Genomic DNA, 27,305 nt, shown 5'->3' on the forward strand with positions numbered 1-27,305 from the left:
GCTCCTGAATTTCCCCTCTGGAGTCCCCTTCCACAGTGTCTCGTGGAAGCCTTCTTCTCCTCCTAAACTCCATCCCTCTCTATTCCCTTCCATTCAGTGTGAAAGCTGCTTTCCTCTCCTGGATTCCATCTTTCTGGATTCTCTCACTCAGTGTGAGAGTTAGCTGTTTCTTTCTCTCTCCTTCTCCTGTTTCTCTCTCTCTTTAATTAAATCAGTTAACAAAAAAAAAAAGAAAGAAAGAAAGAAAGAAAGAAAGAAAATGAAGTTAAGTGGTATATTTTTCCCTCAAAAGATTCAGGGGAAAAAAAAGACATGTGACATATTAGCCAACATTTAATAAATTTAATAAATTAATAGGAAGTCTCACAAAACCTGGAGTGAATGACATACAGGAATCAGGAATAAGACAACACTTTGCAACCACTCACAAAAAGTACCATTTGACAAAAGAGAGGAATTACAGAAAATAATATGAGGCAGTCTGTTGCACGTGTCTTACACAGATATACATATATACTAATACATCAAAATGATTTGTTTGATGGTAAATTCATCACCTTTATATTTATCACATGGACTTCTTTAAAACATTTATAAAAGTTTGTAGATTTAACATTGAAGGATAAGATTTATATCCAAATGAGTATATTTGCTTCATACCAAACTGCACAGAACTTACGAATAGCACACAATTTGAAGATAATTACCATGTTGGGTACTATTAAGTACTACTACTTGATGACATAAGAATCATTAACAAATGTGCTATAAGCTTTTATCATTCAACTTATTGCTAGTACTTTTGGAAATCTGTGGTTTATATTTTATTTCTTTGTAAAACATGTGCTATGAGCTTGCCCTGCTAGTTCAGAAATCAGATGTTTCCAATTTTTTCTAACACTCATACTACTTCAGATCTGAATGCATGGTCTTTTTAACGATTGCTGAAGGCTTTTCTTCAGTTCTTCTTTTATCAGCTATTCTGCCCTAACTCAATACAAATCGATGGATTCATGCAACATACATGGCATACATGCAGGGCACCATCTCTATGTGCAGAACTCATGTTAAATGCATGCTGTGTTTCTTCAGACATTTTCATTTCGGTAAGAATTAAATCATCTCATTCTGTTTCATGTAATTATTTTAACATGCACTTCAACAGACCTAACAGGCAAGGCAGGTAGACTTGACTTTCATGTTATATTTGGGTATGCTCAAGCAATTGACTGATGTTTGGCAGTGTTGCAAATCAAGTAGAGACTGTATAAGTTTCCTCAAATACAGCAGCTCTCCCACTGCTCCTGTGGCAGACTATTGGATTTATCTATGTTTGAGAACACAGACAAGGGGTTTTAGAGATTCAGATTTTTCATTCACCGATTTTAAGATACTGAGAGGCACACTCTCAGGTGTGTAAGTAACTGTCAAGCGTAAGAACTAGCATCATGAATTCTTTGAAAATTTATCCACAGTTGTGTGAAATGAACACACATGGAAATACTGTCACTAGAAACACTTGTATACTCTGCACACAGCATACACTGAATGGTTTGACTTTAGCAATGCTTGAAAACCTTTCACGGTTTATAAACTATTAAAATGATACTGAATTCTTAGAGAGCAGCAGGCCCACGAATGAAACAATGGCCAACACTTATTGTAACACAACACTATATTTTAACAAAGATTTAAACTTCTGGTACATAATTGCAGTGCAATGAAGAGCTTGCCACCTTCACAAATTAGCTGCAGCCTTTTCCTGCACTAGAGAGTTTGGAAGGATCTGAAAATGAGATAAATTTTGTTTAAAATCCAAATGGAAACTCTGTATTTCTGTTATCCTCAGAGTTTGGTAAAAGCGTCTTTTTAATTACTTTTTTTCACATTCTAAGGGCCCAGTTCTGTAGTCCTTAATCCAGTAAAACTTCCAAAGTTTCTACCATCTATACTTCCAATGCAAGCTTTACTCAAAAATGGACTGCTAAATTGGGTCCTATAGATAGAGGTACCATAATTAAGAAAATATTTTACTAAGGCTCAAAATACTAATTTTACTTTGTGTGAAGCACACGAATTTCCAGCATGCTGAGATCAAAACCCAATTGATGTTGAATCTGTATTGGGGAATAACTCTGGGATCTCATTTCCCAGTTTAATCATGTAGTTAGGAATTTACTAAGGACCAGAATGAAAACACTAATTTCAGTTTGCTTGTTGTAATAATCAGAATTTGAACATTGTCTTTAAGAAGTGAAAAGCTATTTGGTGTATTGTATCTCATCATCCTTCCACTTCTGTAGTCCTGGTTAACCAGCTGCTATGTTAAAATACCACTATGTTTGGGGACAGACATTGCAGTAAATACCAACACAATATTCTGACAATGTCAAATTTTGCCCCTATATGAACAACAAGACGAAGTTCTGCCTTTGACTCACTGACAGATGTATCAGAAAGCAGAACCTATCTTACTGTGTTTATGTGTGTAGATGAGCAGAGCAGGAATTTAAAGTGTATATTTACTGATAACCTGGAACAAATTTCCATTTAATTTGTTAATTTAGTTGTGGTTGAAATAAAACCACTGCATGTGCCTCATTCTGGTCTCCTGCAAATGCCACCTGAGATGAACATGAACATTGCCATATACACAAAAGAAAGAGAGAAAGGAAGGAAGAAAGGAAAGAAGGAAGGAAAGAAGGGAGGGAGGGCAAAAGTAAACATTTCATTCATCAAACAATCAAAATAAGTTAGTTTCTATCTATCATAAACAGTAAATATAGAACCCTAAATCTCAGTAATGTAGGCATGATTGTAAAGTACAAGGTTGCAAAGCTATATGTAAAAACGCTTTTTATCAGATGGAAATATTTACATTAGTTATGACCAACAGGAAAATTAAAGAAGAAAATTTTCCTACGTGTATAGCTTGTACTGTAGGAAAAGACTGTGCTGTTCTTTCTCACACACTGCTAATCCTTTCGCTAACCACACTGGAGGGATTTACTGGTAACTCTAAATTCTCAACTTGCATCTCTATACCGGGCTCATTGTCATTGGTTTTCTTGACTACCGGTTCATTGGTATGCCGATAAATGTTAACATTAAGCTCCCTCCCAGACAAAGCAGTGGCGGCAACTCTTGGAATCTGCCTGACAGGAGGTTTTTTCTCTATTTTATAATTGCAGCGCAAATAGTTGGAGAATGCCCTTCGGTAAACTTTGTTGAAGAGAGTATACACCAGGGGATTGATTCCTGAACAAACATAACCAATCCAAACAAACACATTCAGAAGCTTTTCCATGAGCTTTTGGTTACAGGACTTCTCACAAAGAACCGACAGAATGTTGGTAATGAAAAATGGGCACCACATGATCAGAAACACAAAGAAAACAATCCCAAGGACTTTCGAAGCTTTTCTTTCATTGTTGATAGCCTGCATGGTGCCCCTAGGACGTCTCTCCTTCTTCTTTCTTCGGCGTGCATTCTGATCTTGGTTAGGGTTTGCAGAGTTCTCTTCCTCGGCAGTATTCCTCTTGCAGCACTTCAGGAAATCCAGACTTAGTCCAGGTGGTTCCTCTGTGTGGCCGTGCAGTAACATCAAAGCTTGTCTGCGAAGAACGTAGATCGTCAGGCAATACGTAATCACCATAATGGTCAGTGGTATGAAGAATGCCACGAAGGACCCAATAAGAACGAAATTTGGGTCGTTGAGCACGCACGTTGTGTTGTTCACGAACACCTTTTCTTCGTCCCTCAGTCCAATCACAGGGATAGGAACTGATACACCTAAAGGAAGAAAAAAGAACGTTGTTACAGCATATTGAAGAAAAAAGAAGAGCGTTGTTATAGCATATTAAAGGACTGAAGAGATTTATTCAATGGCATACATCAATAGGCATTTTACGGGAGGAAATTCAGACCTGATATTTGTTGAAAGCTATTCACGGCATAATGGATAGTCACATGAAACAGCAGCAGTATGGCATCCGAAAATGACGGCATTTTTCATGTTAGGAATGCCTTCTTCCTAAATTCTGTAGAAGGCATGGAATTACCGTCATTGAGCTTAACTATATTAGAGACACGGTTGTGTCAAAGAGAGGATTGTGTAAGTTTTGTTGGATTTCTAGTTTTAAGAATCGTTCTGGTTTATAGAAGGCACTCAATAATTATTTGTTGAATCAATGAATACATTCACATCTGTACTTGATGACATTAATAAAGCCAATCATTCTTTAGCATAGCATCTTCCGAATTCAACAAAAATGAGACATATACCAGCTTTAATAGTAATAATAGCCAATTATGAATTATTTACTTGTCTCAAGGACTCTTGAATGTTAAAATGAAAAATTTTAATGTTGACTGGGCTGAGTCTGATCACTATGCAGAAATAGTCAATAAGCAGAGACTGAAATGATTCTCGTTTTAGCAAGGGTTTCTGTTTGTATGTTTGTTTTATTTTGAGTCTCTGGGCATAAGCAATGTTTCAAAGTCAAGAGAGGGTAAAATGTAGAGTTGGGAGAGATGCAGTCCTCCAGTTTCTGTGTGGAATTTTGAGCATTTTTGTTTTTAAGAATACTGAGAGGTAGTACTCTAGGGAAGCATTTCCTTCAATAAAGAGACCCACAGGCAGAAAATATCAATGAGGAGGTGGGAGCAGAAGGTGATCTTGTGCCTGGGCATAAGTAAGAAATCTGGAAGCTTTCAGAAATAACTATGATAGGTCTTGAAGGGGTCCTACACCAATGCATAGAGATAAATAGATAATCAATAGAGATAGAGATTGTTATCCTCTGTTGGGTCCACAGGAAGTCGAAGCCTGGGAAGTTCAGATTGTACTTGTGGGATTCCATCAGAGGTTATTAGGAATCCTGGGCTGGTAGGTGTCTACATCACAAATTGTGAGGGGAGACAGAAGTGCATTCTCCGGGATCCTTGCTAACTTTAGGGAACACACGGGCACCTGTGACAAACCTCAAACAGAAAGCCCTTTCAAGTTGCTTTAATATCCCTAGTCAGGTATAGAGTGTCTGAGTGGATGATCAAGAGGGGAAAAAGGGGTCAACGCTTCTTTGCTAGAGCTTGCTGAAGATGTTGACTGATGTTTAATCTCTGGGAAGATAGAAGGAAGAGAGCGTTTTGAAAGTGATCTTTAAGTCTTCTTCCTCAGACATGGAATTTCTAAAACGACTGGCCTTTTCCTAGAGTAAGAAGCCAAGTGACAGGGTAAGGAAACAGCAATAGAAATGGCAAGATTTCCTTGGCTATTGGTCCATGCCTATCTATGGCTCTGAACCTAGGCACACCATTCAGGAAAGTAGGAAAGACTGAAAACTAGGAGGTACTGCAAACAGTAAGTCTCAAGTAGTGCAGGGCCAGATCCTTATGAAGAGAACTTTGCACCATGGATGGGGTGGAGTGGCAATTATTAGAAGAGAAAAGAGAAAGTGATTTTTCACTAAGTATGATGGAATGCCTGGGGAAATTTCAATGGGAATTTGGGAATATAGAGTACAGCGAAACCACACAGAATATATTTCTTAAGAGTTAAAAAAAAAAGCATTTAAGAAAGCTGCCAGACTGTGTTGTTAGAATCATTATTTGAAAAGCCATAAATATAAGGTAATCTCTAGAAGCAGCATAGGTCAAGCATGCCATAAAGACATCAGTATTGGCTTAATCTTAATGACATATTTTAGTGGCAGGTTACTCTGCAGTAGGTTAATATAAGATTTTTAAAAGAGGGAAGAGTTGTTTTAAAAAAATTTACAAGAGAAAATGTTAGAGAGAGAACTTACACATTTAGAGATACTTAAAAGATCTATCAAGTAATTATAGTATGTGGCTCTTCTTGGGATCTTGATGCAAACAAATAATGTTAAAATTTTTCATGACACAATTAGAAATCTGAACAATGACTAGCCTTTGGATGATATTAAACAATTACTGCTCATTAATTTTTAGCTGAGATATTGATATTGTGCTTATGCAAAAAGATAGCTCTTTCTTTTTTAGATATACATACTAAAACACTTATGGATGAAGTATTATGATGTTCTTAGTTATTTTAAAATAATACTGGAGGGAGAAATGGATGAAAGTATGGATGAAACAAGACAGTCCACAAGCTGATAAGTCTTGGAGCTGGATGATGAGTTCACGGGCTTTATTTTATAATTCTACTTTTGTAATCTTTGAAAGTCAACTATTAAACAGAAAGTTGAATTTTTTTTTTTTTTTTTTTTTTTTGAGATGGAGTCTTGCTCTGTCACCAGGCTAGAATGCAGTGGTGCAATCTCGGCTCACTGCAACCTCTGCCTCCTGGGTTCAAGTGATTCTTCTGCCTCAGCCTTCTGAGTAGCTGGGACCACAGGCACGTGTAACCATGGCCAGCTAATTTCTCTAATTTTAGTAGAGACAGGGTTTCACCATCTTGGTCAGGATGTTCTCAATCTCTTGACCTCTTGATCTGCCCACTTTGGCCTCCCAAAGTGCTGGGATTACAGGCGTGAGCCACCGCACTCGACCAATAATTTTTTAAATATGAAAAAGAGGAAAGAAGATATAGAGGTCCTTTCAGAGACAGAGTAACATCACTGTTAAACCTCAGATTTAAAAAGCCTCCAAAACTGATTGGTCACTGCTAACCTTGGAAGTGGTTCCTTTCAGAGGAAAAAAAATTTGGATCCCTAAGTAGGAACATTCAACCACCACTTTGATATAACTGTAGGGAAGAAGGCCACCTTCTTACAAAGTGTTGGTAGGAAGCTCCATTATACCTTTCCGAGTTCCTTACAGCAAAAGCAATAAATGATGCAGGAGTGGCATTTCCCTCTTCAATCTCCTCCCTTGCCAAACACCCAGCACCTTGGATACTAGAGCCTGGGGCTAGAGACTCCATCTGGGGAATTTGCTTTCACTCTAGAAGCATCATGACTTAGGCAGATGTATCTTCAATTTCCCACAGGAAATACTGAATATATTCTAAATATTTCTAGACACGCTTGGACGTTTCTGGGGAAGGCCTCACACACAGGCCATAAGATTGGTGGAAGTTTGCATCACTCAAAGACCAACTCTGGAATAATGTTAGCTCACTTCCGTTAAATGATTTACTCACTTGTTTAAAGGACTCTTGAGCCTAAAGTATACCTTGTCAAGGAACAATAAGAGAGGGTAGCAAAGTCACTGTAGATGAGCTGAAGCTGTTATTGGGTAGAAGAGTCCAATTTTATCCCTGGCATCTATTTGTATGATTTTTTGTGCATTGAGGAAAGGGCGATTCTAATCGCTGCCATTTATTGAGTGTATTCTATGTGCCAGGCACTGAGCCATGCATATTACTGACATTACAGATGTAGAATGTATTGTCTCAGTTTGGTTCAAAACTTTATAAGACAGATATTATTTGACAAAGTAGCTTAGCCACTTTACCAAATCTGCACTGTCATTAGTTTTTTTTTGTTTGTTTATTTTTAGAAACCATGAATGCAATCAACAAAACAAGAAGAAATTCAAATTATTTCGAACATATGAAGAAATTATAAAAAGCAACAACAGAAGCAGCATTAATAACCATATATGTTGCACACATTGTCTTATTCAATACTTAAAAAAAGTAAAAGGTAAGTGTCAGCAGTTCTCAAAGTGTGGTTCAAGGACCCTAGGGTGCTCTGAGGCTCTTAGAAAGATTGCTAGGTTTTCCTTTCCTGTCTTTAAAACGACGTTTTCTTCATAAATTTCAACCAAAACAATGTACCACAACCAGCTGAATGTGGATACATATATGAGAACCTAGCTTTCTTTCTGTCAAACAAGATATTGAAAGAGGTTTTCAAAACTGGGATGGGTGCAGTGGCTCACGCCTGTAATCCCAGGACTTTGGGAGGCCAAGGCAGGCGGACCATCTGAAGTCAGTAGTTCAAGACCAGCCTGGCCAACATGGTGAAACCACCGCTACTAAAATTACAGATTAGCCAGGTGTGATGGCACATGCCTGTAATCCCAGCTACTCGGGAGGCTGAGGCAGGAGAATTGCTTGAACCCAAGAGGCAGGGACTGCAGTGAGCCAAGATCCTGCACCTGCACTCCAGCCAGGACAGAGCAAAACTCCATCTAAAATAAATAAATAAAAACACATAAATAAAAGATATTTTTAAAACTGTAAAATAATGCCTGTTTTCTCCCTGATTTGTTTTGGAAATTATAGTTCATTTTCAAAAATATGTTTTTATGTTAACATTAGATGGATTTATTATTATTATTGAAAATAAAATTATTCCTAAGTATTTTAAACAGTTGTAATTTCTAATACAATAGATTTAAGCCACATAAGCAAAAACTCTTTTGGAGTCCTCATTTATTTTGAAGAGTATAAAGAGGTCCTGACACCAAAGAGCTTGAGAACTGCTGTTCTACGTTAATGGATTAATTTATTTAGGCACTAGAGAGTTAAGTTCAGCAAATGCGTAAAGTCTTTCTTAGCACTTTTATTTCAACCAATAGTAATTCATGCAATATTATCATGTGTGGTAAATATAAACAACAGCAATACCGGCAACAAAACACTTTAAATTCATCATCTCATTCATTTTTGTAAAAATTCTGAAAGACACATGGTATTTGATGAAGTTAACTTCAGAAAAATTAAGTAAATTTAGCAAATATCATGAGACAATATTCAATATTTTTGAAATTCCTGAGTTGACCAAAAAGGAAAAGTAGACATGAACTACCATCGAAAATATCATGTGTCACTAACAATAATTCCAATAATAATAACTACCTTTTACTGAGGGATTCTTATGTGTCACACATTAAGCCAAATATTTCATAGTTGTTATATGCTTTCATATATTATTTTATTTTATTTGTATAAAAAATATAAAAGAAATGATTAGGTAGAATCAGTGAACTTTCTGAGGTTAACTTCAATAAGTTATCTTCCTTAGAATTTTAGAACCAACAAAGACAAGTTATATTTCATGTTGTGCTGCAAATCTCAGGTACTTCTTCAACTAATAAACTATCAAATATATTTCATATGCATTATCTAATTCAGTTGTTGCAAATTTCTGAAAAGTGGTTATTATTTATTGAGGTTACTTAAACTCTGAGAGGAAGAGTGCCTTCAGTAAACATATGAGTCTTACTTAGCATTTTAGAATATTGAATTCAGAAACATAGTTAAGTTAAAGCTTTACTGAAAATATCACATGCTATTTCTACTACTATTTTATTCAAAAAATAATGTTACTACTATTATAACTACTACTGCTGCTATAACTACAATTATTATCATTCATCGAGTGCTCATTCTGAGTGCGTAATGACTCTGATACTTTGTCTGCATTACATACTTTACATGCATTATCTCATTTCAGCCTCTTAAAAGCCTATTAATAAAAGAGATAAGTTCAGAGGATGTATAAAAACATTTACATTGTTTCTTAAAGCCTTGAATTCAAGCAACACAGATCAGTTCTCTTCAAAACATAAGGTCATATGCCAATGATTCTAAGAGGCACATTTCTTTCAGATTTTAGCATCTTTGAAATGGTGATGCTTCATACAACCCATAGTGTCTTATAATCATTATTGGCCAGGTAGTAGTCATTAGATAGTTGTCATTCTCAGTACATCTGTAAAACTGGTCTGAAAAACTTATTTTTACATCTTCTGGTAAGATCAAAACTACCAGCACCAAAATTTGCAAAATGAGTGTTAGCCACGTGACAACAATTCAGTGTAAATGAAAATTTATGTCATTACAGACAAAGGGAAGGAGTATTCTGAAGAAGACATCCTTAATAGCTTCAAATGTCACAGAGAGGTCTAGAATTTGAAACATTTTCTCTATCTTTGAAAAAGAAGCCATTGGTGACTATAGAGAGAACAATTATAGTGAAGACAGGAACAGACTGCCAAGAGATGGATAATAAACCGTGATACAAGAATTTATAGAATGCATTTCCTAGGACAGCTTGACAAACAACAAAATGAAAACAGGCAAATTATTGTTAACGTGCTGGATTATCTATTTCCATGGGTTATTTTGCATGGAGAGGAAGTTTTTTTTCAAGAATACCTAGAAGACCATACTACTTCAGGCTGACAGGAGTTCTTGAAGTCTAGTGATGCTGCAGTCATTGTCATTGATGTGGCTCCTGGCAAGCCCATGTGTGTTGATACTATCTCAGACTATCCTCTTCTGGGTCATTTTGTTGTTCATGATATGAGATACACATCATATCATGATGCTGTGTCATCATAGCAAGGGACAAGAAGGCTGTTGGAGCTGACAAGGTCACCAAGTCTGACCAGAAAGCTCAGAAGTCTAGATGAATATTATTCCTAATACCTGCCACCCCAGTTTTAATCAGTGATGGAAGAATGGTCTCAGGATTGTTTGTTTTAATTAGCCATTTAAGTTTCATAGTAAAAGATAGGTTAATGATAACAATGCATTGTAAAACATTCAGAAGAAAAGGAGAATGTTTTGTAGACCCTCTTTTTTTCACATCTGGCAGTTTAAAGTTATTAGTTTTTAAAATTAGTACTTTTTAATGGAAACAACCTGGCCAAAATCTGTCACAGAATTTTGAGACCCATTAAAATGAAGCTTAATGAGAGAAAAAAAAATATTCAATGATGTCATATCGGATACCATGGAGGAAGGAAGAAAAAAATCATTTTTAAAGAGAATAAAGTAAAAACTAGAGCAACAAATGCACATCTGTCAACCCAGAATTTTACGTTCAGTGATCATATACTTCATAAATGAAGGTAAAATTAGGAGTTTTTCACATCAACTAAAACTGAGAGAATTTGTTGCCAACAGAACTTCACTAAAAGAATGCAAGGGGGCCAAGATGGTCAATTAGAAGCAGTTGCAGTCCACAGTACTCACAGAGAGGAACAAAAGGGATGAGCGGATAGAGTATCTTTAACTGAAATATCCAGGTACTCACTTTGGGACTAATCAGGAAAACAATTCAACCGATGGAGAACAAAGAAAAGCAGGGTGGGGCAATGGCCCACCTGGGAGCAACATAGAGCCAATTGAACCCTTACCCCCAGTCAAGGGAAGCAGTGAGTGATTTGATTGTGTGACCCTGGGAAACCATGCTTCTCCCACAGATCTTTGCAACCCATGTATCAGGAGATCCCCTTATGAACCTACACCACCAGGGCTGTGGTTCCCCTTGTGAGTTGTGCTGCCTAGCACATGTGTACAGGCTTCTGGACCTCCAGGGGCTTTACATACTCCAGTTCCGGGATCTCCAACAAAGGCGTCTGCAACTTAGGCAAGGCGGGAAATCTGTACACACCACTAGGAAAGGGGCTGAATCCAGGGATCCAAGCACCATTGTTCTGCGGGCCCCACTTCCATGGCATCTCACAAGATAAGATCCACTGGTTTGGAATTCCAGCCAGCCACCAGCAACAGGCTGGAGCCTGCCTGAGATACAGCTTTCCTATACACAAACAACAGATAAGCTGAGAGCCAAATAATGAATGAACTCTTATTCACAAGTGCCACAAAAATAATACTATACTTAGGAATACAGCTAATAACGAAAGTGAAGGACCTCTTTAAGGAGAACTAAAAACCACTGCTCGAAGAAATCAGAGATGACATAAACAAATGGAAAAACATTTCATGCTCAGGGACAGGAAGAATCGATATAATTAAAATATCCATAACTGCCCAAAGTAAGTTATAGATTCTGTGCTATTCCCATTAAACTACCTTTGAAATTCTTCGCAGAATTAAAACATTTTAAAATTCATATGGAACCACAAAAGAGCCTGAATAGCCAAGGCAATCCTAAGCTAAAAGAACAAAGCTGGAGGCATCACTTTACTTACCTTCAAATTATACTGTAGGGCCACAGTAACCAAAACAGCATGATACTGGTACAAAGACAGACACATATACCAATGGAACAGAATAGAGATCTCAGAAATAAGACTGCACACCTGCAACTATATGATCTTTGACAAACTTGACAAATGCAAGCAATGGGGAAAGGATTTCCTATTTAATAAATGGTGCATAGAGAACCGGCTAGGCATATGCAGAGAACTAATACTGCATCCCTTTCTTACACAATATTCAATAATCAATTCAAGATGGATTAAAGACTTAAATGTAAAATCCAAAACTATAAAAACCCTAGAAGAAAACCTAGGCAATACCATTCAGAACATAGGCATGGGCAAAGATTTTAAGACAAAGACACCAAAAGCAATTGGAACAAAACCAAAATTTGACAAACAGGATCTAATTAAACTAAAGAGCTTCTGCACAGCAAAAGAAGCTATCATCAGAATGAGTAGACAACCAGAAGGATGGGAGAAAATATTTGCAACCTGACAAAGGACTAATATCCAGAGTCTACAAGGGACTTAAACAAATTTACAAGAAAAAAACAACCAACTCCATTAAAAAGTGGGCAAAGGACATGAACAGACACTTCTCAAAAGAAGACATTCATGTGGCCAACAAATATATGAAAAAAAAGCTCAACATCACTGATTATTAGAGAAATGGAAATCAAAATCACAATGAAATATCATCTTATGTCAGTCAGAATTGTGATTATTAAAAAGTCCAGAAACAACAGAGGGTGGTGAGGTTGCAGAGAAAAAGAAATGCTTTTACACTGTTGATGAGAGTGTAAATTAGTTCAACCATTGTAAAAGACAGTGTGGTGATTCCTTAAAGACCCAGAGGCAGAAATACTGTTGACACAGCAACCTCATTACTGGGTATATACCCAAAGGAATGCAAATTGTTCTATTATAAAGATAAATGCACTTGTGTGTTCATTAAAGCACTATTCATAATAATAAAGACATGAAATCAACCCAAATGTCCATCAACGATAGACAGGATAAAGAAAATGTGGTACATATACACCATGGAATACTATGCAGCCATAAAAAGGAATGAGATCATGTCTTTTGCAGGGACACGAATGGAGCTGGAAGCCATTATCCTAAGCAAACTAACATAGGAACAGAAAACCAAATACCTTGTCTTCTCACAAGTGGCAGCTGAATGATGAGAACACATGGACACATAGCAAGGAACAACACACACACTGGGGCTGGAGGGTGAGGAGGGAGGGCATTAGGAAGAATAGCTAATGGATGCTGGACTTAATACCTAAGTGATCTGTGCAGCAAACCACCATGGCACACAGTTACCTGTGTAACGAACCCGAGCATCCTGCACATGGATAGCCTGAGCTTAAAATTAAAGTTGGGGAAAAAAAGAATGCTAAAGGAAGTTCTTTAGGCTGTTGAAAATGATACCAGGTGGAAACTCAGAACTGCTGGAGGAAAGAAGAGCACCTGAAATGGTAAACATGTAAGTAAATAGAGTACTTTTTATTTTCTCCTAATTTCTTAAAAGGTAAGGTTTTGAAGCACAAATAAGTTGATTTTAAAGCTGTGTCTATGACATATGTAGCAATAGCATACATGACAACAGTAACAAAAATAACAGGCTTGAAAAATCAAATTATACATTTTAAGTTTCTTACATGTCTAAAGTCTAAAGTGCAAAATGAGCACATTATTAAAATTAAGGAAGCTTATGAGATAAGATATTGGATGGCAATCCTTAAAGGTACCTAAGTAAATAAAAATAACTTAAAAATACAGCTAAAAAGTCAATAAAAGAACTAAAATGCAGTGCTAAAGTCATTTAGTAAGCAGAAGAGAAGGCAGGAAAACAGAAACAGGAAAACAAAAATTAAATGAAACTAAAAGAAAATGAAGAGCAGGATGTCAGACTTAAACCCAGTCATATTGACAATTACATAAAATGTAATTGATCCGAATAGTTCAGTTAGGAGGCAGAGATTTTCAGATTAAGATAAAAAGGAAAGATAATCAGTTGTCTTAAAAGTGATAAACTTTATGAAGATATATGTAAGTAGAAAATTAGAAATTATGAAAAATGATATATTGTGTGAATAGTTATTACAGGAAAGGTAGCATGGCTATAGGTGTATTTCAAGACAAGAAATATTAGCAGAGATGAAAGGGGGCATTCACAATAATAAAAGGACAAATTCAAAAGTAAGGCATACCAATCCTAAATGTGTTTCTCCCAATGACACGCCTTCAAAATATTTGAAGCAAAGTTTAACAGAACTAAAGGAAGTAATAAACAAATTCACAATCATCACTGACAATTTTAACATTGCTTTCTTAGTAACTGGCTGAAAAAGAAAGTAAAGATGAAGAAAATATGAACTCTGTCAATTAGACGTAATTAAAATTTACAGAACACTACACTGAATGCTTCTGAATATACCTTCTTTAAAATGTTCACATGGAATACCTACAAAGGTAAATCATATGCTGAAGCACAAAATATCTCTCAATAATTTCTAAAGACTGAAATCTTATATAGTATGTTCTCAGATAGAAACAGAATTAAATAAAAAATTAACGACAAATAAGATGTTGACCACTCATTTCCCACACTCCATCTAAATAACAGGAAAGTCAAATTACAACCATCTAAATAGCTCATGGGCCAAAAAAGAAATCACAAGAAAAATTGGAAAAACATTTGAGAATAATTTGCTGAACACACAGCATGTAAAATCTGTGGGTAGGGCAAAAGCAATATTTAGAAGATTTTTTTTTTTTTTTTTTTTTTTTTTTTGAGAGAAAGACTCACTCTGTTGCCTGGGCTGGAGTGTGCAATGGCGTGATCTCAGCTCACTGCAACCTCTGCCTCCCAGTTTCAAGCGATTCTCCCTGCCTCAGCATCCCAAGTTGCTAGAATTACAGGCACCTACCACCATGCCCAGCTAATTTTTGTACTTTCAGTAGAGACAAGGTTTCATCCTGTTGGCCAGGCTGGTCTTGAACTTCTGACCTCAGGTGATCCGCCCACCTTGGCCTCCCAAAGTGCTGGGATTACAGGCGTGAGCCACCACGCCCAGCCTAGAAGAAATTTTAACAGTAAATGTCAATATTCAAGAAGAAGAAAGAATTAGTTGCGTGATCTACTACCTCATGTATAGTGTAAGAATAATACAATACAGCATAAGTTCATTTATACCCCCCAACATATGTGTCATTGTTTTCATATGATTTATTTCTAAATGTGGCACAACTCGACAACATTTTGTTATAATTATTTTTCACCGAGTTATTACTAGATTTTAAAAAATATAAGAGGCAATGTACACTTTCTATATGCTTCAAATATTTTATGTCCTCAGTTTGTCTTTCCTCCCATTCTGAGATCAGTGCATATTAGAGCACTTGCCAGTGTCCCACAGATTGTTGATGCTTTGTTCATTTAAAAAATAAACCTGTAATTGCAGCACTTTGGGAGGCTGAGGCAGGCACATGACCTGACGGCAGGAGTTTGAGACCAGCCAGGCCAATATGGTGAAACCTTGTCTCTATTAAAAATACAAAAATTAGCCGGGCATGATGGCAGGTGCCTGTAATTCCAGCTATTCAGGAGATTGAGGCAGGAGAATCACTTGAACCCGGAGGAGGCAGAGGTCGCAGTGAGCGGAGATCGTGCCATTGCACTTCAGCCTGGGTGACAGAGTGAGACTCAGTCTCAAAAAAATAAAATAAAATAAAAAATAAACCTGGCTGGGCACAGTGGCTCACGCCTGTAATCCCTGCACTTTGGGAGCCTGAGGCGAGTAGACCACTTGAGGTCAGGAGTTTGAGTACAGCCTGGCCAACATGACAAAACCCTATTTCAACTAAAAATACAAAAATTAGCCAGACGTGGTGGTCCATGCCTGTAATCCCAGCTACTCGAAGCTGAGGGATGAGAATCACTTGAACCCAGGAGGCAGGTTGCAGTGAGCCAAGATTGTATCACTGCATTCTAGCCTGGGAGACAGAGCAAGACTCTATCTCAAATAAATGAATAAATAAGGTAGGTAAATACATAAATAAGGTAGATAAGTAAGGTAGATTTATTGAAATATGAATACCTTAATGAAATATAATTTACAAGCACATAAAAACACATAGATTTCAAGTATACCTTTTCATGAGGTTTCACAAATGTATGTAACTGTGAAATCACCACTCCAATTAAAATATAGAACATTTTTAAACCTGCAGAAAGTTTTCTTGTCTTTCTATCTAGTCAATTTTCCCCACCTCAAGAAGTGACTATTTACTTATTAGTATAGAATACTTTTACCTGTTTTAGGACTTTACATAAATGGAATCATACAAGATCTACACTTACATTCTGACTGCTTTTGCTCATCATAATGGCTATCACTTCACCCATATTTTTGGTTGTATAATTAGTTTTTCTATTTATTGTAAATGTTATTCCTTTGAAGGAATTGTTGCTTATCCTTTCACCTATTGATAAACATTTGAGATATTTTCAGTTTGGGATTATTATGAATAAAGTAGTTTTAAAAATTGTGATAAGATTTTTTTGTGTGTAGACATATTTTCGTATCACTTGGGTAAATGTAAGCAGCGGAATTGCTGGTTGCTAGGGTGGATGCATGTTTAACTTTTTAAGAAGTTGACAAAGTACCATTTTGTAGTCCCATCCACAATGAAAGTTTCAGTTGACACAGATTCTTGACACTCTTTGGTAGTGTTAGTCTTTTCAATTTTAGCCATTCTAGTGGTGTGAAGCCAGTTCTCATCATGGTTTTAAAGTTGCATTATCCTCATGTTCTATGACACTGAACAATGTCTCATGTACTTATTGCCATTTAAATATATTCTTTTATAAAGTGTTCAAGATTTTTCCCATTTTCAGTTGAGTTGTTTGACTTATTAAATTTTTAAGAGCTCTTTATACATTTTAGATAAAAGTCTTTTGCCAGATATATCTTGCCTATACTTTCTCTTTTTGGCTTTTTTATTTCCTTAACACTGTCATCTTTCAAAGAGGAGTTTTTAATTTTGAAGTCCAATTTGTCAACTTTTAATTTCATTATTTATTTGTTTTGTTTCCTATTCAAAGCATATTGGCCTATGCCAAGGTTATGAAGATATTTTTAAATATTTTATCTATAATAATTTTGCTTTTAGATTTTATATTTAGATCTACGTTCTGGTTTAAAGTAATTGTGTATATACTATGAGGTTGGGGTCAAGGTTAATTCTTTTATACCAATTTGTACATAAGCCTCAGAACATTTATTGAAAAAACAATTTTTCTTATGTAATTATCTTGGCACTTTTTTGGAAAACTGATTGTTTATGTGTGACTATATTCCTGCGCTACTTTTTAAAAAATTACATTGATTTATTTCTTTACTCTTTTGCCAATAAGCACTCTCTTGATTACTTTAGCTATATTGTATGTCTTGAAATCAGATAAATGCTCCTACTTTATTTTCTTCAAAATTATTTTAACTCTCCGAGGTCCTCTGCATTTCCTTATGAATTTTAAAATCAGGCCAGGCACGGTGGCTCACACCTGTAATCACAGCACTTTGGGAGGCTGAGTTGGGCAGATTACCTTAGGTTAGGAGTTCAAAGCCAGCCTAGCCAGCATGGTGAAACCCCACCTTTACTAAAAATCCAAAAAGGTAGCCAATCATGGTGGTGGGTTCCTGTAGTCCCAGCTACTCAGGAGGCTGAGGCAGGAGAATTGCTGGAACCCAGGAGGCAGAGGTTGCAGTGAGCCGAGATCATGCCACTGCATTCCAGCCTGGGCGACAGAGAGTGACTCGGTCTCAAAATAATTAAAAAAATAAAATAAAATAAAAATAAATCAATTTGTTAGTTTCTGCAAGTAGCCTGATGTGGATTATTTTGGATTATAAATCTATAGATTAATTTAGATGTATTAATAGATAATATTTTAATTTTTAGATTTTCAATTCAAGAACATAAAATATCACTTCGTTTATTTATTCTACTTTAATTTCTCTAAGCTATGTTTATAATATTTTCTAAGGGTATTATTTCTTATAATGTTACAGATATATATTATTTAATTTTTCAATTATTTGTTGTGAGTATATGGAAATACAATTTATTTTTTGTGTTATGTGATCTGTTATTTGGAAAGCTTGCTAAATTACTTATTGATATTAGTAAAGTTTTTATTTTTGTAGATTCCTTAAGTTTCACATAGACAATTATTATTATTTTTTTATTGCATTTTAGGTTTTGGGGTACATGTGAAGAACATGCAAGATTGTTGCATAGGTACACACATAGCAGTGTGATTTGCTGCCTTCCTCCCCATCACCTGTATCTGGCATTTCTCCCCATGCTATCTCTCCCCAACTCTCCACTCACCACTGTCCCTCCCCTATTTCCCCCTGACAGACTCCAGTGTGTGATGCTCCCCTCCCTGTGTCCATGTGTTCTCATTGTTCAACACCCACCTATGAGTGAGAACATGTGGTGTTTGATTTTCTGTTCTGGTGTCAGTTTGCTGAGAATGATGGTTTCCAGGTTCATCCATGTCTCTACAAAGGACACGAACTCATCGTTTTTGATGGCTGCATAATATTCCATGGTGTATATGTGCCACATTTTCCCTGTCCAGTCTATCATCGATGGGTATTTGGGTTGGTTCCAGGTCTTTGCTATTGTAAACAGTGCTGCAATGAACATTTGTGTGCACGTGTCCTTATAGTAGAACGATTTGTAATCCTTTGGATATATACCCAGTAATGGGATTGCTGGGTCAAATGGAATTTCACATAGACAATTATTTTAATCTTCAAGTAAAATAATTTTGTTTTCTTTCTTACTTTTACTTATTTAATGTTTTGCCTTATTGTACTGCCTATGAATTAAAGTAAAACAAAATGGAAAGAAACAGATAATTGAAACTGCTCTTCATCTATTAAGATAACTAAATCACATTTGAAACCCCCTCCAAAAAAAATTCAGATGCAAATGGCTTTATTGGTGAATTCTGTCAAATATTTAAGAGAGAAATGTTACCGATTTTACATGAACGGTTTCAGATAATAGAAAAGGAGGATGCATTTCTAGCCAATCTTATGATTTCAGGATAACTCTGATATGGAAAACTGATAAGGACTTTGCAAGGTAAGTAATTTATTGAACAAAGTCATTGATGTGCATAGATGCACAGATCTTCAGTAATATATTAGGAATTGAAATCCATCAATATATGAAAAGTATATCATGATCAGGTAGGGGTTTAATCTCTAGATTTTTCCCAAGAATGCAAGGATATTTCAAGAGCGTATACCAGTCAAAGAAATTATCCACATTAATAGGATAAATAAAATAAAAAACAATACTATTAGATAACCTCAGTAGAATTTAAAACATTATTTATCAAAAGTCAGTATTTATTCCTGATAAGAACTCTCTGAAAACTAGGACAAATTTGCTTCCCCAGCTGATAAAAAAATATATTCTTATAAACAATCAACAGTTATTATCAGACTAAATGATGATACATTTAAGGATCTCCCCCTCTGATGAGGACATACGACATGAATTTATATTTAGATTTAACAGTCTGTCCGTGGTTCCCTTTCTTCCTGAGTTCTCCTACTAATTTCCAATTTGTGTGTTTGAGTGAATGCATTCTCTAATCTACACTAAATCTCATTATAAATTTAGCCTCAATTCTTGACTAATCTTTAAACTGCATAGGCACAGAGGAAAGATGGGAGGAGCACGCTAAAAAAAAGCAATTAGAAGCCAAGAAAACTGAAAAGAGGTGTCACCTGTTGCACAATGTGGGGAACACAGGTTTTACAGTTTGAGTTCAGAAAGTTAAATCCCTACTAGAAGAAAAAAAATCATCTTCACAAGAAAAAACAAACTCCAGAGTGTCACAGTGTATAAAAATGTCCAGTTTTCAATCAAAAGTTATTAGATATAGACAAAGAAACAGAAAGTGGGAATTATAAACAGTAAAAGGGGAATTTAATATAAATAGACCATGATTGGTCACAGATGTTGGATTTAAAGATCCAAATGTGAAAACAGATATTTTAAATATGTTCAATAAGTTTGAGGCAAATATGGTATTAGTCACAGGAAAGACAACAATATCAATAAAGAAATGGCACCTATAAAAAGACCAAGTGGAAATCATAATGTTTGTAAAATTACCAAAATTATAATGTTTATTAAATTACCAAAATATCAACAACAAAAAAAAATCACTTGATGAGGCAACTGCAGTTTCAAAGGCTAGAAGAATCAGTGAGTAGGGAATAAAATGATACAAAAAATGAATTAAGCCTGAGACTTGAAATAATATTAAGTGGCTTAATATATGTATAATTTGGGTCCCAGACAGAAAGGAAAGAAAGAAGAAGAAAAAATGTTTGCAGAAATAGTGGGCAATAACTTCACAAATTGGTGAAAAAGTCTAGCCCACATTTCCATAAAGATGAATGAATTCCAAGTAGGATAAACAGGAGAAATTACGCCTGCAAACATCACAGTCTGCTGATTTTAAAAGAGAGTAAGAAAATTTAAAAAGCAGAAATAAGAAAAGACATATTTCATACAAGGAAACAATTATATAATTATCAGCTTATCTCAAGAAAATATGACGGACAGAACACACTCGAATATCAAATTCAAAGTGATGAAACAAAATAACAGTCAACCAACAATTCTATATCCAGTAAAATTATCACTCAAAATTGAAGGTGAAATGAAAATATTTTCAGATAGCAAAAATGGAATTATTGATTGTAGATATGCACTATGAGAAATGTTAATGTAAGTCCTTCAGGTTGAAAGGAAATGACATGAGATGGTAACTCATATAAACCAGAAATAATAATGGGAACAAGAAATGTTAAGTGACTATATGGTTAAGTATAAAATAAGGTACAATTTTTTTTATTTTACAAAGATGCTGTTTAATGCAAAAATTACAACACTTTATAATGTAGACACATGTAATATATTTGACAATAACCCACAAATAATGAGAATGGTAAATGCAACTATACTCTTTAAAAGTTCTTATATTTCTTGTTCTAAGAAATAGAGATGAACATTTAGTATAATAGGATAAGTTATAGAAGCATACTCTATTTTCTAGCTCAATAATTTAAAAAATAATTCAAATATACCTAAAATGCTAATAATGCAATTGAAATTGCATACTAACAAATTTATTTAAAACAGTAAAAAGCAGAGTGGCATCTGTGAAAATGTTAGAGTAAGTCCCTTCAAAAATTTGCCTCTCTATAAAAGTAACAGTAAATTAGAAAAATAGAATCAACATCATCAGAACTACAAAAACCAACCCAAAACTTGCAGCAACGTGGGGAACATTCATTCATGATAAATGTCTCAATATCACTAAGAACCGTTCCTTTCCTATCCTCTGCTCTCCAGATCAGTGTCAGCCTTGAAAAATAACAGCTGACCCTCCTGGTACTGAGGGTAGCAAAATGGAGTTGGAGATCTCTGAAAGCAACACACCTATAAAATTGTCATTATTTGACTTTTCTGATGGTGTCCTGGAAGAACCAACACAAAAGGCTTATTTCATTTGATCTGACTTGGTTTTCAACCAGCGCTAAAAATTTCTCCCTGCGGAGCATTTCTGGAAAACATTTACTGGCAAATGTTTTAACATTCTAGCTGCCTGAGGAAATTATTTGCAATTGGGGAAAACAATAGACTAAGCAAAATGAATAAAAGGAAAAAGTGAGGAGTAAAATGTCCAGAAGCACTTTGAAAACTCCAACATGGTTCCTCATAATCAAAAAAAACACCTGTGTGTGTGGGATGGTATGCATTCCCCCAACAGTGGGATTGCTTAGGAAAGACCTGAGAAGGCCTTAAGCTCTCACTTCTGTCTGACCTTGAGGCTCTGTCCAAGCAAGGGAAGCCCATGGCAGAATCGTACACTGATTGGCTGAATGTTGAAGATGTGCCCCAACAGAACACAGACCTCCTTGGCAATGACTGAGAGACTTGTTGGTTCCAGGCAATTAAAGTAATCTCTGTCCAATTATCAGCTAGCCTCTAAGCTAATAGAGCTGAGACTTCATTGACAAAGAATATATGCTCTGCAGAATTATTTCAGGAAACTCAGTAAACAACTACCACCACAATAAATAGTGAAAACAACCAATCCTGGGGAATGATGAGAACCTAATTTCCAGAGTTGCCACATTATAATATTTAAAATGTCCAAGTTGCAATAAAAATACATGAGAATTTCAAAGAAATAAGAATGTATGGCTTTTACATAGGAAGAGAAGTAATCAATAAAAACTGTCTCTGTGAAAACATAGATATTAGGCTTATTGGGAAAAAGACTTTAAATAAATGATTTAAAATATGTTCAATGAACTGATGGTAAATATGTGGTATATCCATAGAATTGAATATTATGAAGACATAAAAAAAGATGAAGTGAGGTCAACTTTTGGCATGACAACATGAAGAACTCCACAGATTTACTCTCCACAAAAGCTAGTGGAAATTATAGAAAAACAATAATTTAATGTTTCTGAAAATGGTCCTGGGGACATGCGAAAATATGAAGAAACATTTGTTCAAGAAAATCTAGTAGAGCTCAGTAAGAACAGTGAGAGTCTATGGTGTTTGAACCATAATCCACCCTGTTCCTCCCCACTCCCAATGCAGAAAGATAGAAACTTCAGTCTGACTGGTACAGCCAATGCACAAGGTTCCCCTTATCCCCAGTTCCCAGTCAAGGATTTACATTTTTAGGAGAGGCACAGCATCAGCATTTTTCATCCTACTACCGGCTACCTGTTGCTGAGGATAATATCTGTGTGAGTGTAGCTGAGAAATGAGCACTGTACTTTTCTACTTGATCTCTACTCATGCAGTAGAAGCTCCATCTTGGTTATGGTGCTGCTGAAAATACTGGGTCCTAAATTGCCATTTTCCCACCTGAAAATGCAAGAAGTTCCTGTCAAGAGAAGCAAGCCTAAAGACCTACGGCTACTGCCTACCCCTTTCGCTTAGCACTGAACTCCTAGATTGGGACTATTACTCAGAGAGAAGAACATCATTATCTCCAGCCTCAGCTCTAGAGCTGTGACTTGGAAATTTTGCCTCAGAGAAGAAGCAGGCTGTAAAGCAAATAGCTTCTAATCTCTTCCCAGAAAAACTGGCTTCATTTGCAATGGAGTGTGGAGAAGTTCAAGCTCAAGGAAACTTAAAAACAATGGAGATTTCCAAGTAGTGAGACGAAAACTGCACTCTAGACTAGTACAGACAAAAGTACAGGTTTCCCTTCCCTCCCAGTCAGAGGGCTTTCTTTCTAGAAAGAGCAGAATTTTTCGTTCTGCCTCCTGAATCTATTACTAAGGCTAAATATTAGGTGAATGAAACGAAGAATTGGCAACTCCATTTCCTCACTCAGTCTCCACTTGTGAGATGGAGTCTCTACTTGGGCATGTTGTGCTGAGAACACTGGGGCCTTGATTGCCTCTACTGTGGGCCATAAGGTGGCAGTTTCACACTAGGAAAGGCAAGCCAAGAACAACTGAGGCTACTGCCCATTCCTACTCACAGAAGGTCCAGCTTTCTATAGTGGGTGTGTCTCTCAGCAAGAAGTTTGCAATTGTTCTACTCTCAGCTCTGGAAGCAATGGTCCAGAGCTTTTGCATGGGCAGAGAAGTAGACAAACAGAGAAGGTGACAGCTGGGAAGAGTCTGCCTAGAGTCAGGACAAATCTCAAATACTGACCTCAGGACTCTTCTGCAAAGGAGTCTAAATTTGATTAGATTTGCCTGTAGAGTAATTTGGGCCCAGGGCATTGCTGAAAACAGTACTGCAGGCTGGGCACTGTGGCTCACGCCTGTAATCCCAGCACTTTGGGAGGCCAAGGCAGGTGGATCACTTAGGGTCAGGAGTTCAAGACCAGCCTGGCCAATACGGCGAAACCCTGTCTCTACTAAAAATACAAAAATTAGCCAGGAGTGGTGGTACATGCCTGTAATCCCAGCTACTTGGGAGGCTGAGGCAGGAGAATTGCTTGAACTTAGGAGATGGAGGTTGCAGTGAGCCTAGATCATGCCACTGCACTCTATCTAACCTGGGCAACAGAATGAGACTCTGTCTCAAATAAATAATGAATAAATAGTAAGCAATACTGCAATTGGTCAGCTGTTAGTGGAGTTTGACAGTTGAATGTGTTCAAAGAAGGAGGCGATCAAAGAAAGCCCAGCCAAAACTTTGGGCATACCAAAGGCTAAGAAGCCTTCCTTAGGAGTCACATCAGAGGTTTAACATTATGGGGGGTGGGGAGATGGACATTGTTAAAGTTATGAAAATAATTACTAAATAAAAAACAAATAGCAATAACAAGTTAGAGTGAGAAGGGTAAGGACCCATAGTTTCTAAAATATATTATCCAAAATGTCTAATTTTCAACAAAAAATAAAAACTGCTAAGAAATGGGATGATCCATACACTGGAATAAAAGAACACTAAACAAAGTGGTTGTAAAAGCAACCAGAAGTCAGATTAAAGACAAAGGTTTCAAAATAGCTATTATAAATGTGTTTAAAGAATTAAAGAAAACCATGCTTAAGAAAGATAAGGAAGCTATGATGACAAGGTAGCATCAAATAGCAAATATCAAAGGTTAGAAATTATAAAAAGAAGCAAATAAAAATTCTGAAGTTGGCAAGTGCAATAACTGATAGAAAAATAGAGGAGCTCAACAGTAGATTTGAATGAGCAGAAAAATGAATGAGTGAATTAGTGAACTTCAAGACATAATCATAAAAATTATGTAAGCCAGAGATGCAAGAAAAAAGAATGAAGAAAAATGAAATAAGTCTCAGAGAACTGTGAGACAATATTTAGTAAGCAAAAATTCATACAATGGAAATACAGGAGAGAAGAGAAAGAGAAAGGAATAGAACAAATATTTAAAGAAAAAATGGCTAAAACCTCCCAACATTTATGGAAAATTAATAATCTACACACCTAGGAAAATCAATTAACTAAAAGTTGGAAAAATACAAAGAGATCCAAAGATAAACTAGTTAAAATACTGAAAGCCAAAGACATGGAGAAAATTTTGGGAGCAACAAAGGAAAAGGGCCCATCCCTTACAATAGAACCACAGTAAAATAAATAGCTGACTTTTAATCAGAAACAATAGAAGGTGGAAAGTAATGGGATAACATATTCAAAAGTGCCTAATGAAGAAAAAGAAAATGTCAACCAAGGACCCTATATTCAGCAAGCTATTTTTAAAAACAATAGCAACTTAAGCACATTCTCTGAGAGAATTTTAGTAGCACACCTACCTGACAAAAAGTACTAAAAGAAGTTCTTGAGCTGAAGACAAGTGACCCCTGACAATAATACCAATATACGAATACAAAGAATACCTTTAATGTAATTTTTAGTTATAGAAGACAGTATAGATGCATACATTTCTCTTTTCTTGACTGATTTTGAAGACAATTGTATTAAAAATATGTACAATTGTGAAAGTTGCCATAATCAAAATGGATTTGTTAATATTGATGAAACGCTGATGAATAGAGCCAGGAAAGGCTATGAAGAGAGTGTTTTCATTTTTGTATACATGATAACAAAACTATCACAAAAGTCTGCAAAAACCACAACTTGTACAAAGACCATCAAAATTTTACACACAAAAAAATACTTCTTCAATGACACCTACCCAGCAACTACCTTTCTAACTTCAGACTGGCATCATCCTTGTTATTGATCTTTGTAGGCAAGAATAATTATTTGAAAACAATTATGTAATCCTTCTCATTTTTTCCTTTAAAAAATGCTCATCTCATTAAATATGCACATTGTTTACTATAGCATGCATATTTCCATTGCAATGCTGTATTCCTAAATATACATCTTTTCTTTTAGAGAGCTTCTCTTGGTTTGTTATTTAAGTTGACAATGTATGCTTGACTAAATACCATATAGAAATGTAGCATATTTGTCAATGATAGCTCAAAATATGTAGGTGGGGTCAAAGCTATAATGGGTTAAATAAATGATTCTAGATGGTAACTTGAACACATAGACAAAAATCTAAAATAAGATTAATAAAGCAAAAGACATAGATATAAACTTGCTCTTTCCTCTCTGAAATTCTTTAAAAGATATAAGATTACAAAAAGTAATAATTATAGCAATATACTACTGTATTCATGTAATATGTATCATACATAATATATATTATATAAAACTTGATAAAGGGACAAAAGGAATAGAGTAACATAGGAGTAATGTTTCTAAATCTTATTGGAATTAAGTTACTACATATCTGAAGCTGATTCTAATAAGATATATATGGTAAGCCTTAGAGTTGCTGCGAAAGAAATGTTAAAAAGAAAAAAAATAAATTAAAATGCTATATCAGAAAATATCCACTTATTGTAAAAGCAAGCAGTAAAAGAAGAATACAAGGAAAAAAGACATGAGACATAGATAAACAAAATGTAATATGGCAGACCTAAACCAAACTTTATACTAATAACATTAAATGTGAATAGACTAAAAATTTAATCAAAAGGAATAGTTAGTAAAATTGAATAAAATCATTATGCAATTAATGCTGTAATCATGAGGCACAATTTATATACAAATAGATTGAAATTAAAAGATGGAAAATAAATTATGCAATGAGCAATCACAAGAGAGCTAAAGAGGGTATATTAATTGATATCAGACAAACTAAACTTCAAAACAAAAGAGTTTACTAAAGACAAAACATTTTATAATGCTAAAGGGTCAATCCATAAGAAAGATATAACAATTGTATACATTTATATACCAATATCAGAACACCAAAATGCATGAAGCGAAAATGGTAAGAAATGAAGTGATAATTAGACAATTCAACAACAATAGTTGAACATATCAATACTGCATTTTATGACTTAAAAGAACAACTAGCCAAACAATGAACAACGAAATAGATGACTTGAACAACACTATAAATCAATTAGACCTAAAAGACATTTGTAGATCAATCTACTCAACAAGAGCAGAATATACATTCTTTTTAAAAATATATTTATCAGGTAAAATTTATTTTTCTTGCATTCATTTTAGCTACATCACTAATTATATAGATGTAATAAATATTTTTACATAATTTTTGTTCGATTGACAGTAATAATCTAAATGATTACAATGGAAACATTTATAAAAATATATATTAAAACAAGTGTACAATTTTAAGTTAACATTACTTCCATATATTTTTGAAAAATTCTTTTAAAATATTTAAAATTAAAGAGGAAGACACGAATGTCAAAAATGAATATCCATTTTTAAATCAAAGTTATTTATATAAAACCGAAATT

At 35.3% G+C, this 27,305-nt stretch overlaps 1 protein-coding gene across 2 annotated transcripts in view; it reads right to left on the reverse strand.

Moving 5' to 3' along the window:
• Positions 1-327: 327 nt before the first annotated feature.
• HTR2C (5-hydroxytryptamine receptor 2C) overlaps positions 328-27,305 on the reverse strand; it is a 282,832-nt gene continuing 255,854 nt past the window's right edge. The window contains exon 6 of one of the 2 annotated variants that reach the window (XM_032250774.1): positions 328-3,792. In XM_032250774.1, the coding sequence (XP_032106665.1) occupies positions 2,966-3,792 (827 nt within the window). In that variant the 3' untranslated portion in view covers positions 328-2,965. The remainder of the gene's footprint in view (positions 3,793-27,305) is intronic. The other variant, XM_032250775.1, reaches the window with a different exon arrangement.

Source organism: Sapajus apella, unplaced genomic scaffold (genome assembly GCF_009761245.1).
Source record: "Sapajus apella isolate SASKATOON/1434 unplaced genomic scaffold, GSC_monkey_1.0 scaffold73, whole genome shotgun sequence".
Lineage (NCBI taxonomy): Eukaryota > Metazoa > Chordata > Mammalia > Primates > Cebidae > Sapajus > Sapajus apella.